General features: G+C 53.3%; 1 protein-coding gene across 1 annotated transcript; it reads right to left on the bottom strand.

Annotated features, from left to right (window-relative positions):
- Positions 1 to 44: 44 nt before the first annotated feature.
- Positions 45 to 15,869, bottom strand: LOC128764672 (cullin-9). Its single transcript, XM_053874636.1, has 45 exons — positions 15,708 to 15,869; positions 14,179 to 14,871; positions 13,710 to 13,864; positions 12,845 to 13,435; positions 12,632 to 12,777; positions 12,382 to 12,565; positions 11,871 to 11,903; positions 11,626 to 11,812; positions 11,346 to 11,546; positions 10,491 to 10,689; positions 9,468 to 9,669; positions 9,223 to 9,410; positions 8,957 to 9,153; positions 8,756 to 8,895; positions 8,499 to 8,587; positions 8,323 to 8,428; positions 8,026 to 8,253; positions 7,866 to 7,956; positions 7,406 to 7,577; positions 7,223 to 7,328; positions 7,064 to 7,159; positions 6,821 to 6,996; positions 6,598 to 6,731; positions 6,342 to 6,527; positions 5,567 to 5,691; positions 5,310 to 5,492; positions 5,079 to 5,239; positions 4,825 to 5,017; positions 4,595 to 4,763; positions 4,369 to 4,514; positions 4,162 to 4,288; positions 3,732 to 3,937; positions 3,428 to 3,669; positions 3,264 to 3,369; positions 2,883 to 3,131; positions 2,675 to 2,815; positions 2,445 to 2,609; positions 2,008 to 2,171; positions 1,852 to 1,945; positions 1,563 to 1,637; positions 1,245 to 1,355; positions 1,039 to 1,162; positions 841 to 974; positions 689 to 780; positions 45 to 612 (listed from the first exon to the last, which is right to left on the bottom strand). The coding sequence occupies exons 2-45, from the start codon at positions 14,864 to 14,866 to the stop codon at positions 384 to 386; spliced, it is 7,731 nt and encodes a 2,576-aa protein (XP_053730611.1). The 5' UTR covers positions 14,867 to 14,871; positions 15,708 to 15,869; the 3' UTR covers positions 45 to 383.
- Between the last annotated feature and the right edge of the window lie 7 nt (positions 15,870 to 15,876).

The raw sequence follows: 15,876 nt of genomic DNA, 5'->3' as shown, positions 1-15,876 counted from the left end.
AGAACAGGCCATTGTTGGCGAGCGTTTGCAGGCAGGACACAGACTTGAATTTGAGAGAAAATGTCCTTTTATTCCATCTTTTGAGTTGTAACTCAGCATGGTTCCATGGGAACATAAGTGCTCGAAGAAATGAGGCCAACTGGGACGTTAAGACCGTCTAGTCATAGTCGTGACGGAGGAGCCAACAGGTTTATTCATCAATCACAGGTAAACAAGTCGACAACAGAAAGAGCGGGAAGTGAACGAGGGGAAAGCAAAATGTCAGGTCAAACACATGGGGACTGATGGAAGCTGAAACCTCAGACTTTCTAACTCAGATTCAAAGCAGCTCTTGATCACAAGCTGAAGCGGAAGCGCAGACCAGAGCCCGACAGAACACTGCCTCAGTGAAAGGGGCTCAAGTCCAGTTCCATATTATCAGACTCCTCCTCCTCCTCAGAAAAGAGGTCGTCCTCATCGATCTCTTCCTCATCATAGTCCTCATGCCACTCGGGAACGTAGTCCTCGTCATAATCATCTTCGTCATCGTCGTCCTGGTCCTGACCATCCGCATCCTCCCCACCGCGGTTGTTGTTATTGCACGACTCTCCAGAGTCCGAATCCCTCTCTGCCCTTGAAATGCCAAACAGCAAACTTTGAAATAGGACCGGCACAACTTACCCTGGATCGGATGGACCTGCAGACTCACAACTTGTTGGTATTGCTGTGGTTCGAGGCTTCCTCAGACTGACTGCACTCCGCTCCCTGACTATTTTCCAACTGAAAACCAAGCCCAAAGTCCTGGAGGAGGGAGGGATGGTTCAAGGTCTGGCAGCAGGTGGGCGTTGAGGTGTGGCTCACCTGAGTGGAGTGCTGCAGGATGGCCAGCAGCCGCTCCCTCAGGCGGCGCAGCAGTTCCAGTCCGGTCTCCAGGTGCTCCGACTTGAGCAGGCGGATGCAGGTGGCAGTGTCTGGGCAGCGCAGCAGGGTCTCTTCTGAAAAGTGTCAGTGCTGAGAAGAGTGGCGACATGTGCTCATGCTGCTGCTGCTGAGTCGTACCAAGCAAGATCTGCAGCGCATTGGTGTGCAAGTCCAGAGCTTCAGTCTGCTGCTCCATCACCTCCACCTTCTCCTTCTCCGAGTCCTGATTGTAAAAACCGTAGACACACGAGTACGACAAAACCTGCAGCACAAGATCATGAGGATGAGGATGGCGGCGGCGACGACGACGACGATGATGATGATGATGATGATGATGCCATCACCTTCCGAGCCTGGCTCAGGTTTTTACAGGCGTCTATGACGAAGGTGAGATTCTTCATCTGTAGAGCTTCACTGATGGAGGAAACCTTCTTCTCCAAACTTACAATGAAGTCCTGAAAGAGCCACAAAGGTTCATTCAAGGCTTGAGCGGCAAGCGAGAGCAGCTGGTGTCATGCAAGTGGAGCTGGCGCTGGAGTGGGAAGTGGGAAATAAGTGAAGGGAGGAGGTGAAGTGTGGCGGCAGGGATCCTGCGTGCCGCGTCTGAGCGGAGGACTGTGAGGACAATGTCGCGGGCGCTGAGGGTTCTGTGGGTGCAGGACCTTTGCCAGGTGATGGAAGGTGCAGCGCTCGTTGAAATCCTGAAACTTCTTCTCGTGTCGCGCTGCTTTGCTGGTCTGCAGGAAGTTTACAATCATTAGTTGGTGTCACGCCATCATCTGCTCTCCCTGACTAGACAGTCCGTTCAGAACCAGGTCAATTCAAGCACGTCCAGAAGCCAAGTCAGAGCAGTCCTCAGGGCAGTCGGTACTGCAGAAGGATGTGGCTCCGTACAGGGCCTAGTCACTGGAGCAGCCAGCCTAGCAGGACAAGCAGAGCTCGACAACGCACCGTGGCAGAGCAGTTGTAGTAGTCCTTGTGCGTGGGCTTCCAGGGCTTCAGGCAGCGCCAGCAGAAGCCATGGTTGCACTTGGCGCAGGTCATGCTGCAGAGAGACAGCGCGGTCAGTGCCAGGGAACTGGAGTCAGCAAAAGGACGGCCACCTACTGAAGACAGCCTTCATTCTTCTCGATCTGGGCGTGACAGCTTGGACAGCGCTTTGAGATGAGCTTGGCCAGGTGTTTGCTCTGAGCCTCCGCACTCATCCCCTCGTAGAAGCCGCCGTCGTCCATCCACTGGGACATATGGCCGCAGCTGGCGGGGTAGTGAGCCTGCACGCCACAGTCTGGAGGTCACCCAGTGTGTGTGTGTGTGTGTTTATATGGCCTCGTGGGGACCAAGACCTGACATTGGTCCCTCGTGGGGACCAAACCTCAATTTGAGGATGAAGACTTCTAAATAACTGAGTTATTATAACTAGGTTTCAGTTTGGTGAGAAGCTGGGGAAAGGGTTATGGCAATGAGAAACCTCACAATGTCCTCACAGGGATAGCAATACAAACGTGTGTGTGTGTGTGTGTGTGTGTGTGCGTGCGTGCGAGCACCTCCGGGAAGTTGCAGCTGAAGCAGGAGGACCAGCAGCATTTGCTGCAGGTTCCCGTGTTGCTCATGTTCTCCTGACAGAGAATTTGGTCGCAGCCCTGAGGATTGGTGCACCAGGTCAGGTTGGAGCAGCTGTCCACGTAGCTGCGCAGCAGGGCAGCCTTGTACTGAGAGCAGAGACACACATGGAGACGTGACCCGACCAACACTGCGCCGCCGTCAACTGACCTACCTTGAGCACCACCTCCCGCTCCGTCAGGACACGAAAGAAGAAATGGGAGGTGGGTCGCGCCTGACAGTCTGTGATGGGACACTTGCAGTTCATGGCAAGGTTCTGCTCGATCCGAGCTGAGAGGTACTCCTTCCAGCAGGACTGCAACACACCTGCACAGTGAGAATATCGCACAGTCACCTGAGGGAGGGCCGCGGCAGGCGCTCACCCTGCAGCAGTAGTGCCTGCAGCTGAGGGAGGGCGCCGGCTCCGTGGCGCCGCCTCGGGCGCTCAGACAGACGGGGCAGGTGGAGGCGGCGGGGACGGCTGCCTCTGGGTTTCTAATGCGAAGTCCGGCTGCCAGGAGAAGAGCGTCTGGGTCCTCTGTGTACCGGCCCACCAGCAGGTCCACGTTCCACTTATAAAAAACCAGCAAGTGTTCGGCCCAATCCCACTCAACTCCCAGAGTCTCGGAAACCTGTGGATTTGAGCACATGCACACGCACGTTTGTCTCCCTGTCCTTGTAGGATTTCCCCTGAACCCTGAACTACACCGACAGGCCTAGCTGAGCCAAATGCCCCATAAGAACAGAGCCAAGCCCACACGCACCTGCTGGACTGTCCTCTGCATGAGCTGGTGAACTTCATCCTTGGACATGGTTCGACCCACTGAAAACAGCAGCCCGTCCAGGACGGCGTCCTCCAACGGGCCCGGGCTGCAGCAGGCGTCCGTCAGACGTGAGCTCACCAGAGCCAGACAGGTAGAGCACTCACCTGACTTGCTGGCCCTCCTTGCTGTCTGGGGCCTGGCAGAAGGACAAGTGGGCGTGTCCTTTGCTGGGCGTGGGAGGGTCTTGGGGCAGGTACTCCAGGATGTGCGGGTTGTCCTGGTTACGCCGGATGCATCCTCGGCAGATGACGCGCAGGATGCAGGACAGGACGTCTCCGCTGCTGCAGCCAAAGCGCCCGCCGGCCGCGTTGTCTCGTGCCGAGTGTTTCTGACACCAGTCAAGCACCTGGAGGCCAGCGGACAGAGTTTTACGACGACAACATGAGTCGAAGTGAGGAAACTAATGACCTTGTAGACCAGGTTGTCAATGTGCAGCCTCTTTTCCTGTTTCATGATGAGGACGATGCGACAGTAGAGAAGGTTTCTCCTCCTCTCCAGAGTGTCTGCGGCGTCCTGATCCACATCAAGGTAGGTTTGCCCGGGCAGAAGCCGAAGGTATTTCCCGACTCCTTCATGACTCACAGATGTCACCTGCTGACTCAACCGCAACATGCCTGTTTGAAGAGAGAGCCTGTTTAATAAGACCAAGCTTGGCGTAAAAAGGTGTCGTGCAGAAACCTGCTCAACCATGTGGTTCCACATTGAGTTCACCTCATTTCATTTTTACCTTCCCAGTCATTTCATCATCTGCAGGCAGACATGATGAATTGTCCTTGTTCCTGAATAACTCTGTGTGTGTGTGTGTGTGTGTGTGTGTGTGTATCTGAATAAGATTAACCCATAGTGAGGTCGTCAGGGTCACTGCAGGTCAGGGGGCCTCCCTCCTTGACAAGTGGACGTAGAGCATGAAGTAGGACGGCAGAGTTCAGCCTTTGCTCCTCCAACACAGAGCTCACACTCACTTCCTGCACAAACACACGCGCACAAGCCTCCAATAAGCCAGCGGCCTTCATAGACTACAGTGACATATGTGTGAGTGTGTTACTTGTCGTGTGTTGAACAGCAGCAGCAGAAACAACTGGAGTGTTGACACCTGGAAAGTCCAGGATCCAAAAGTCAGCTCAGCGTGACCAAGCCAAGTCCACTGGAGCCGTCGTGGCTGGGAGTGATCTGGACTGAACATAGCCTGACCTGAACACACACAAACAAGTGGCACGTTTGAGACCACACCCCACAGACAGTGGCAACCAGCTGGCGGGTGGGACACGGACTGTGCATGTAGAACTCTGAGAACTGCTCCAAGTATGTGCATAGTTCAGCCGGAAAGTGATTTGCAGGCTTATCCAGGAAACAGTGAGAGGAGATGGCCCAGCAATGAGGGGACAGAACCAGGACCTGCACGTCGGCCTCTTCCTGCGAGGTGGCCCAGTCCTCCATCACCTGAAGCAGAAGCAGAGATCAGGGCTCTTGTGGATCCCATGTGCTGTGCTTCATTCAGTACCGTGTCTTGCAGACTGTAGTCCAGCTGCTGCAGTTTGTAGAGGTGGAACTCCTGCTGCAGGTCAGACGACTGGCTCAAGTTCTTCAACATCTGCTGAGGGAAGCGGTTTGGGAAGCAGCTGCCGATTCGCTCCACCACAGAAGCTTCCAGCCAAGTGTTGCCCAACATCAGAAGTCGGTCTCCCATGTAGTACCTGTGCATGAAGTGGGAGGAGTGAGTCCGCTCGTCCTACTCACGCCGGCAGCAGTGCGCACCTGTAGAAGTGTTCAAATGTGCTGGCCAGCTCCAGACCTGACAGGAAGAGAAGCGGCTCCAGAAAGTGCTGCAGCCGCTCCAGACATCTGCTACCGCTGCTCCACTCAACACTGCTCGCTTGGATCAGTTCATCCATGTAGTGAGCAAAGCGCTCGCTGACCTGCAGGGCGCCATCATTGATATCTCAGGCCAAGAAGAACCTACGTAGGACGAGGACATAGTGCACTCACATCCATGGCTTGGATCAGGGACAGCTGCAGAAGCGCCGCAGAGAAACCTTGGCGTAGGGCAAGTAGAAAAGGCGTCTGCTGGCCAAACAGCTCTTCCATCGAGTTCTTCAGCCTCCGGTGTAGGGTGACGTACTGCTCCACAAAGTCCGGCAGTCTGCTGCTCGCATCTAGAAACGCCTTAACCTGAAGGCAGGATGTGACCAGAAGGCGCAGGTTGTGGAGGATGGCACCGAATCGTGTCGCAGCAAGTGACTGACCTGTTGCTGAACCACTCCCTGCCAGCAGAGGGCAATGGAAGAGACACTGCTGCTGCAGCTCTTCACACAGCTCTGCGCTGAAGAAGACAAGGCGGCCGCGTCTCTGTTTCTGGCTTCTTTAGCATCTGAGCAAATGGCAGGGAATTAGCATGTGTCGTGCAAATGGAGGCGGAACACACCATCAATACCATCCTCATGATTCACAGACAGAGCCGGGGGCCGAAGGGCCACAGCAGAGTTTAGTGGTTGCAACTCACCCTTCTTTTAATACCTTTGTCTGATTTCAAATCATGTTCTCACACCACCATAGGCAGATGTGGAGAAGAGGCCGGCGAGAGGCAGCCAAGCTAACATTCAAAGATGTTTGAACTTCGCAACAGAGCAGATTTGGATCCTCACTCAACGTTTGACAAAAAATGACAACATGACTTTTTTTCGTGCTCGTATCTGCACCAGGATGGTAACACACTTGACGTGGGCAGCAAGTCCTTCCTCTGGGCAACACAGAGAGAGCATGATCCGGTCTGTTTAAACTGCTCTTTGCTGACTCCCTGCATGTTTCAGCCTCGATTTGTAGCTTGTATTGATTTGAAAGCTACGAACAGCCAAATTCTGTTGCTGCCCTTAACTGATCAGTGATATCTTGAGCAACATGGTCATCAACACGGTCATGGTCACTGGACAACCTTACTAACCATAGCATCGGCCCATGTTCAACCATCACACCGCGCAACATTAGTTACCATCATCATCACAAGTCAACACCTGGACTCACTTGACTTGACTGGAGGCCTGAGCTCTTCGCTTTCTCCCTGCCGTGTGTCCACGTGGACCAGCAGGTGAGTCAGACGCCTCACGCGGGAATTAAAGATGGCGGCACGGCTCCTGCTGCGCCAGGATGCATCACAGTGTTTCAGGTACTCGCTCAGCAACCAGGACAATGGACTGGGTGCAGAGGATTCTAGGATGAAATAACATAATTAGTGAGTGTGTGTGTGTGTGTGTGTGTGTGTGTGAGCGTGTGTGTGTACCTGACAGTGTGATGCACGTTACTATGGGAACAATCAGAGCTTCCCAACAGGTCCGGCCCAGAGCTTGGGCTGCTTCTGCATCTGGCAGAAATCGCTCCGCAAATGTCTGCTCATGTCTAAGAGCAGAGTTCAACCTACACACAAGCACACAGCAACACATTTGATCCAAACTTGAAGAGTGAAAAGCTCAGTCATCCTGCAGCGGTTAAGAGAGGCTGAGTACTTATTGAAGAGGTGCAGAAGCTGGCTCCGATCCTCTTCCACCTGCTGACACCAACTCTGGGCTTTGATTCTGTAGAAGAGAAAAGTGCGGCAGCACAGCTGCTCCTTGAACACAGGCCAAAATGTTGGCTTGGGACCCAGGACCTCGATCCCACGAATGCGAGTGTCGATACCACCCTGTCAGGAACGAAAGCAAGTGATGAAGTGACGGCTGACAGTACAGACAGACACAAAACAGTCTCACCTGCTGACAGCGCTTTATCCGGATCTGTATGATGGACCAAAAGCGCGTCATGTTTTCCAACAGCACCACACGACTAGCAGACGGAGCCACGTTCACCTGCGACAAAACACGCGACGCATATGGATGGCAGCAGGCTGAGACCGCAACAGCTGGACTTACGGTCTTGAGTTCTCTGTCAATGTTGGAGGGGTTATCTCCCCCCAGAACCACAATCCTGGCTGGCATGTAGCTGGAGTCCTCACTGGCCACTAGGATGCTCAGTTGTCTAGGAGCGCACACACACACACACACACACAAGAGCTTGATGCTCAGGAAAGCATTGGAGCTGTGTGGAGCAGGTACCTGATGACAACGCTTTTGTGCATGAAGATGTTGATGAAGTGGGAGCCAGTGCAACCGTTGGACTCCCAGTAGGTTTTAGGGTTTTTATCCGTCAGTTTGTTTGCCCGATGATGATTCGAAGAGACTTCCACTTTCTCCCAACACCTGTCCTCCTTCACCTTCACACTAGACCCTGGGAGAGAACACACACACACACACACACACACACACACACACACACACACACACACACACACACACACACACACACACACACACACACACACACACACACACACACACACACACACACACACACACACACACACACACACACACACACACACACACACACACACACACACACACACAACACAACGTAATTAAAAACATAACGTGACACTTAAACACACAGAGGTGGCTGGAAAACAGCGGGGAGCATTCAGTTCAGCAGATCAAACTGGCCGACATGTTTGTTCACCTTGACACAGGTTCCTGAGGAAGACATCAAAGAAGGGGATGTTGATGGGGAGGTGGTTACGCCGGTGGTCTTCCACCAGACCCAGAACCATCTAAGACGTAACACGGCAGTGCAGGTTAAGGGCAAGTGAAGACAGCAAGTCGAGACACTGGCCTCTGACCTGTATGCAGCCGGCCAGCACACTGGTGGTCATCTTCCTGTAGAGGGCAGCATACTTCTCACAGTCAGAGATGAGGTCTTGCAGCTCAGCCACCAGTGGCAGGCCAGAGCCATGTTTGTCCAGGACTTTCAGCAGAAGCTCTTTGGTTCCCAGGCGACTCATGACCACAGCATAGTCTTTGTTCAGAGACGCCAGCTGGTAGAGGAATTGCACCAACAGCTGCAAGACCTGGAAGATCATGAGAGTCCAAGTGCCTCTGGTGTTCCCTGTTGTGAACCTGTTCATTTAGTGTCTCACCTCCCGGTCGCTAAGGAAGGAGGACAGAGAGGAAACGCAGGGCTCTATGCACTCGTGCCAGGGCAGCACATCTTCCACGTACTTGTACATGAACTTGAGGAGGATCCTACAAGGACAGCTTTCAGTCAGAGGCAACAAAAGTTACTGTACTTGGGGCCAGTTTGCTGAGAACTGACTGAATGATGGAAATGTAGACGGTCCGGTCTGATCGCTGCTGCTCTAACAGTTGGACCAGCTCCTGGAAGATGTCCCGACTGTGGGTTACCTGAGGACATGAGACCACGCGAATCAGTGGGAGAGACTCAAAACCTCAGAGAAATGATCAGTAAATGGAGCATTGACTTCCTGAGACCAGCGTTCCCATCCGTGAGGGAGACAGGAGTGTGTGTGTGTGTGTGTGTGTGTGTGTGTGTGTGTCACTGCAAGTGTGTACCTCTTCCAGATGTGTGCCGTCTTCACAAAGTAGCTTCTCTATGGTCTGAATCACCTCTTTCATGGCTTTCAGCTCCTTCAGACTCATCATCAGCACCTGGAGCTCTCGATTGTTGAAGACAAGCCGAGGGGAAGGCGCCTCTGAGGAGCAACCACAACCCGTCTTCTACACTTGCTGTGACCCAAGACGGACTCTACTGACCTTTGCTGCCCAGCTGCTGCAGCGCAGAGATGTGGTTGAGGACGATTACGGCCAGCATGGTCTCTGAGCGGGACAAGGTCAGACACTTCTCCAGGACAGTGGAGACGTCGCAGGCCAACAGCTGGGCTGCCAGGCCCTTGTGACTGGACACCAGCGTGTTGAGGACCAGCAGACCACTTCTAACTGCAGGCATGCAGCTGCAGGAGCAGGCACCAAGTCAGAGTGGCTCTCCAGGAGTCAGTGGGGACGGGCAGAGGAGACTTTACCCTTTTGTCTTCAGGGCGAGGCTGATTGCAGCTGGGATGGCAGCCAGGAGGGAGTGAGTGCCTTGTGGAGTAGCTGAGCCAATGCTGGCAAAGATCTCCAACATCATCTGGGAGTCTGGCTCTGACAGAGGCAGACTGTCCACACAGCGCAGGTCATGTTTACTGGCTCCAGTGATGACCCTCAATGCCTGGGTGAGACGTCACCATTGTCACCACCATCACAGCTGCCGGCGCTCGTGTCTCACCTCTAGCCCTTGCTGCTGCACTTGAGCGTCAGCAGGTTGCTCCTGCATGCAGGCCAGAACGGCCTTGACTCCGCCTTCAGTGGCAAAACCAAGTCTCCAATCGTAGCGCAGCATCAGCTGCTGCGTCAGCGTCAGAGTGGAGAGCAGGAGGCTCCGGCTGGACGAAGCCAACAGCTCAACCAGCAGCTTCACCACTTTGTCTCTGGTACAGAATCAGAGCACATTTGAGACTGAGAGTGACAGTTTGCAACTGGAGTGAGTCCGAGTGTGAGTGACTGAGGGAGAGAGCAGGGTGCTGCGCTGTGCAAGAAGCCAGTGGCAACTCAGCAGTCTCTACACTGGGCCAGCTGCCTTCCACCTCTTCATCCTCCCTTACATCCAGCCTGCTAACCAGCTGCTCTCTCTCATGTTCATCAGTTCCCTGAAGACCTGCTTCCATCATTGCCTCACGCTCTCTCCACTTGCCATCCCTGCCGTTGAGCAGCCTAACCGACTCCCCTCCTCTCCGTCTGGCTGGCCTGAATACCATGCAGTCCCTCACACCACCGCCTCACTTGCCTGCCTGCGGCCTCTGCCTACACCCGCACTAGTCCGGCTGCTCTTCTCATCTCCCTGCTTTTCTCTGATGCTTGGATCCTGGACCTCATCAGTCCACCGCCAAGTCTCCTTGTCCTCCCTGGTGATTCTTACACCGGTTTACAATTTCCACTTTACTTCAATATTCCCACTCCATTCAACAGCCAGAGCTGTAATGAAAAGTCAGGTGTTGTTCCAAAATAAATAACCTTCTGAAGCCGTCATTTGTGTTTTCAGTCTTTTTCATGTGGTTTACCTGACACTACCTAGTCAGCCCATGCTGGCAGTGAAACCTTTGAGCTTAGTCCTTTCTTTTCTTTTGCTCCACAACAGAGTTGTCACCCAGATGTGAAAACATTACAAGACAAGAAACAGGTCATCTACGGTGGTCAGAAGGTTACAGCTTGCGTGCGTGAGAATCTGTGGCGGGGCAGCGAGGGCACCCACCTGACAGCCTGAGAAAGGTCACTTCTGCCAAAGTTCTTGTCGGACTGACTCTTGTCCTCCAAAATCTTGGTGAGGACAAGGACTGCAGCCAGCTGCTGGTCATGCTCCGCTGTGGTCCAGCTCTTCCGGAGGATGTCCACAACCATCCCCATCCTTTCCAGAACCGTCTTCCTGCCCTGAGTCTGTGCAACACTGTAAACTGTGACAAAGAGACAGCGACTGATCCCAAGCCGACCAGCGTGACTCAGACCCCCGAGAGAAATCACATCAGTCGCTCAGAAGTTCCGTCTTCCACATTTTCACCTCGCTGCTGTTCTGCAGCTGTGCTTTGCAAAGGTTAGCATGCATCAAAATCTAATGGACCCATGTGGGAAAGAAAAGCCAGCTCCACTTTGTATGTGGTACTAACAGTGGCAGGAGACGAGAGTAAGAAAAATGGGATCAATTAGTGCTTCGTTAATTAATGAATTGTGTGTTACTGTCCAACAGCAGAATGATGCATGAATCTGTCCACATAAGGGGAAACAGCAGGGTGGAAGCGGAGAGCAACTCCTGCGTCCATCAGAGAGGTCTCCTTCCTCATGGATATCTTGGTTTGCACTGCACTGTATCATGTGGTGTGGCAGAACAAAGTTCATCAGTTATTGGGAAATTGGTTGATCATTTTCATTTGTAATAAATCAATATAAATTCACCTCTCTATGTCAAATCCCGAATTCCAAAATTAGGGGTACATTTAAACAGGATTGGAACAGAAACGCACTGGGGTGACAACGGGGGGCGCAGGAATCCAGTTCTGGCCAGCTGGCTTGAGTCTCTAACATGTTGAACTCAGAGGCAGAACAGCTATCTCACCCTTCATCTTGTCCTCCAGGTTGTCTGGTAAGATGCCAGCGTCCACTATGGGGATCTCACTCTCCTCCTCCTCCTCCTCCTCCAGGCTGTTGCAGCTGGAGTTGACAGGAAGCTCCTTCTTTGCTTTTTTACAGACGGATCCCATTGTGGACAAGGCAGACGATGAGCCCTGACTGTCCACACCTGTAGAGTCAGCTGGGCCTGGAGAACCAAGGCATGAAGACTGAACTGAGCGAGTCACGAGGGCAGAAAGAGATGGGAGGCAAAACAGAGTCCCTACCAGAGATGTCCAGGTGCACCGGTTCCCCTCTTTGTTCCTGAAGGTAGAACTTGGAGAAGGTATATGAGCAAAGCAGGTCACTGAGACACGTCGGGGGCAGTTTCTGCTTCAAGAAGTGAAGAAGATTCCAGACCACCGAGCCAGAAACCGACAGACTCAGCAGTGTGGTGTTGTCAAGCTCTGGCGCCTGGGAGACCAAAACGGAGGCATCAGCTCAGCACAGCCTGCTGTTGAAGCACTGGTACCTTGTACTGGTGTACTATGGACAGTAAGACAAGCTGGGAAAATATAGAGTACATGGCTGAAAACATACGCCAGCATACCACAATCATCAGCTGCCCATAGATAGGCTGCAGTGACCTCCCCGTTTTCACTGCTGTAATGTACAGGGTTACGTACATGGCGCACAGACAGAGACCAAATCCAAAAACCATATTTGATCAGGCCCTCCTCGATGTTTTCTGGTGAAGGGCAGATGTTATTCCGGAGTCACTCAATACCAATATCTAGTTGAGGATATGCATTCGCACTTAGAACAGAGAACAGAATTCTTTGTGGCTGAGGGAGAGGCATCTGTGCCATGACAAGAACATTAGGAAAGCTGGCGCCATGGTTCTGAGCCTGAGGAAGAGACCTCCAACGCAGAAAACCCTTGGGCAACCACTCCACCACATCGCTGAGAAACATCAGGGCTAGTTCTCCGCAAGACTGCTGCAGTTCCAAAGCAGAAGTGAATGACAGAAAAAGAACTCTCACCTGCTCCTCCAGACTCTGTCGCAGCAGAACATTCGCTGCCTCTTGCTGGTTGGCTTCCAGTTTCTTGATGAAGTAGAGAACTTCCCACCACTCAGCTCGACTTACAGCTGCAGTGGTGGGAGGGTCCTTACGTAGGTACGGCAATGAGTAAAGACCACCAGGGGGTTTGGCAAAAAAGCTGGAACTCACTGGAAATGACAAAGGGAGCAATAACCCTGGGAGGTCAGTCGTCACCGGGAGGGAAAAGAACCTGCCTGTGATCATCTTGATGGTCTCAGCCAGCGTGGAGGCCTTTTCTTGTGTCTCCTTCTCGCCTTGACTGGTGCCATCTCCATCCAAGATCTCCACCATGTGCCAGTGGACCCAGTAGGTCCGGCCCAGGGACCTCCAGTACACCTGGAGCCAGGATAGAGCACGAGGGTCTTGTTGGGATAAAAGAGCAAACATCTGCTGTTGGACTGACCTGGACGGGGGGGGAGCCGTCATTACTGTAGCGGAACTCTCCCACATCCCCGTTGCCGACTTCCTCGTAGTCCTCCAGCATGCGCACTGCCATGCCGCTCTTCAGGTGATCCTGGACGTACTCTACGTAGGAAGAACGGGACGAGAAATCTGGCCGCCTCTTGTAGACGTTGCCACTGTTTTTCTTCAGCAGCGGAGCTGCATTGGCAGAAGAGTCGCCGGCTTTGGTGAGCGCCACAGTGCCGAACCGCGGCTGAAAAATTGAGCGCACAACTGGCCGCGACCCGCTGTCATCTTGGCACTCCGCATCAGCCACAGCCCCTGCCATGGTGGGCAGTTGGCGGTTCCGGTCCCAGCCCATGACCCGCACCAGCTCTGAAATCAGGTTGGCCATTGCCATAGTGAATTCAAACTCCCGCTCCATATAGAGGCGCTCTGAGTGGGGCGCGCCGCTCGAGGGTGGAACAGCTGTGGAGACGCCAATGTCCTGTCTATCTGAGCAAGGCTCGGTCCCCGCAGAGTTCAGCAGGTCCATTAAAGACGTGACGCACAAATAGCGCTTGACCAAGGAGAAGAGGAGCTTTCCAGGAATCTAACAGAGACGGAAAACAAAATGAAACTCGCACACACCACATGACACCAGGTGGGAAGTTGAGACCCCAAACTACACACAGAGAGACAACACGACCAGTCAACAAGGACACGAATGACCCCGCTCATATTAAATCAGCCACGCTGCTGATGAAGCCTTGGGGTCAGACCACAACTCCTCCTTCACAGGCTACAGTGACGCATGATTGGAGCCAAGAGTAGACGATTATATCATACACCTGTGCAGCATCAAGAGTCTCCAGTGGACGCTCTACCTGGGGCAGATGAATCCCTTCGAATGAGATGCCATGTTCCTCAGACGAGGTGGTTTCTGCAAACAGCTCCAGCAGTGTGTAGCGGTTGTCAAAGTCCATATGCTGTTCAATTCCATCCTGCTGGCTGAGGGACAAGAGGACGTAGGCGCGGCTTCCTGCGGGACACGAGCACAAGCGTGAGCAACTGGAGCGCAGGCTTTTGTGTGATGCCAATACTTTTGTCTCAGAAGGGCCTTCAGTTTGGAATTAGCTCACCGCCACAATCACAGGAATGTTACTGATGGTCAGCGCCACCAACGGACCTCAGACAGGAGTTAAGAGCCATGTGACTGGAATATGTTTCGCATGCGCATTCAAATCCTCAACGGAAGACGTTATTGTAGATTGTGGATTTTGACTTCTCACGCGGGGTTTGGGCTGCAACTCCAGCGATTCCCGTATAGACAAATCCGCCACACAACTTGCTCACCCGCATCGTGTGACGCCAGTGCACGCAGCATCTTGCTGGCACTGCGTCTGGTCTGGGTCTCCTTGTGGCACAGCAGCTCCATCAGCAGGTTGAGGGCACCGGTTTCCTTGAAAACGCCCACAAGAGAGCCAATGCTGGCATAGGCGCTCAGCACGTGGATGGTGTGCATGATGCTGATGGAGAACTCGCTGGTCTTGGCCATCTGCCTCCGGGCACGCAGCACCAGGTTCTTCACATCCTCCTTCATGTCCAACAGCTCTACCTCGTCAAACGTCACGTCACTGGCAATCTCCTCCAAACTCCTCTGGCCGCCATCCCCAGCTGACGCCTCCTTCAAATGCAGATTCTCCTGCAGAGGGCGCTGCGAGTCTAGTTTCCTCTTACCCAGCAGAGCGGGGCAGTTTGCATAGACATCCTCCGTCGTCATCCACATGAGGATGTTTTCCTGCTTGGCATCCCCAGAGGCGGAACTGGTCGAGCCACCGTTTCGGGAGCAGGCACCCTCGACTCCGATGGCATCCCTGACCGCCATGCCTGAGCGGTCGCCGGTGTTGATGAGACACCATCGTATCAGGTACTCTGTCTGACCATCATAGGTTCTTCGTTGACGGATGAGTTCCTCCGGAAAAGCCTGCAGATGTGGGCTAAGTTGGACCAAGAGGTTTCCATTGCGGCGTTCACCAACCATGATAGCTAGGGGCAGAAATGGAGAATAATGGAATCAATAAGAATACCTATCTTACATATCAAATCTTTAGACGCAAGAGATGCAAGTCGGGATGTCGCAACCTATTTATATATTTAGAAGTCTATTTAGACAGGGCCAAATTCTAATCCAGCGGGATCATTTATGCGAATACCAAGTGTCAGCTCAGCCAGATGTTTCAGTGGAGTCGCACTGAATGTTTATTGACTGAGTACGGACAAGACACAAGACTACAAGAAGTTTTCTTCAACTGGTAAGATGTAGTCAACAACCAAAGAAACCAAAGCTCAAGCTATCAGAGAAGTTCATGAAAGCGTCAGGACCCAGCGCCGTAGGATCGCAGCACAAACTCCCTTCTTCTGCCATCAGCTCTGTTAGCACTGGGGCCGGACCGTCCTGAACAACACATTCTTGGCGTCTCATATCGACGCAGCCAGTCGACTAGAGTAGACTGACTTTGACGTTGGTGAACTGTTGAGACCAGAGTGCTGTGGGTGAATTCTGGGCAGGGGGTGGATGGGCGTGTATAGAACGAGAGAAGCCAACTCCGCGCGGTCCTTTGGCGCCAGCCCTACGAAGGACGTCACTTGATTTTCTCTCCGGTGACAGTTTGCTGTTTGCTTTGGGCTTGGCCTCAGTTAATGTCAACGGTCAGTCGCGGAGCTGGAGGTAAAAGTCGGAGCCTCAGTGGACTCGTGACGCTAACCGCCCGTGACTTGGCTCGATGACTCGCAGACGCAAGTCAAGCGAGGCGGAAGTTCACCGAGCTGCGCGTCACACACGTCACTGGCGGAAGGTGTCGCTCTTAATTCGGTAAACATACCACGGTGGCTTCATCCGCTGCGTCTCTCGCCGTCCGGGACTGCGTCGTGCCTCGGCCTGTGCGCCTTATTGCCTCGTGTACGAAGAATACAACCACCTTTGTGAGCCGCCCGGAGCTCAGTCCAGAACTTCAACAGTCACGCATGCGCACAGAGCGCGGCCGCGGATCC

The sequence above is a fragment of the Synchiropus splendidus genome, chromosome 9, assembly GCF_027744825.2.
Source record: "Synchiropus splendidus isolate RoL2022-P1 chromosome 9, RoL_Sspl_1.0, whole genome shotgun sequence".
In the NCBI taxonomy this organism is placed as follows: Eukaryota; Metazoa; Chordata; class Actinopteri; order Syngnathiformes; family Callionymidae; genus Synchiropus; species Synchiropus splendidus.
This window is presented reverse-complemented; position numbering and strand designations above follow the sequence as displayed.

Bases quoted from the DNA above. Each gene is read 5' to 3' on its own strand.
- LOC128764672 (XM_053874636.1), bottom strand. From the start codon at position 14,866: ATGGTTGGTGAACGCCGCAATGGAAACCTCTTGGTCCAACTTAGCCCA. The intron at 8,588-8,755 runs GTACACACTTGC...TCATGTCCTCAG, and splicing joins ACGGCACACATCTGGAAGAG to GTAACCCACAGTCGGGACAT. The intron at 3,938-4,161 runs GTTAATCTTATT...CTCTTCAAACAG, and splicing joins CCCTGACGACCTCACTATGG to GCATGTTGCGGTTGAGTCAG.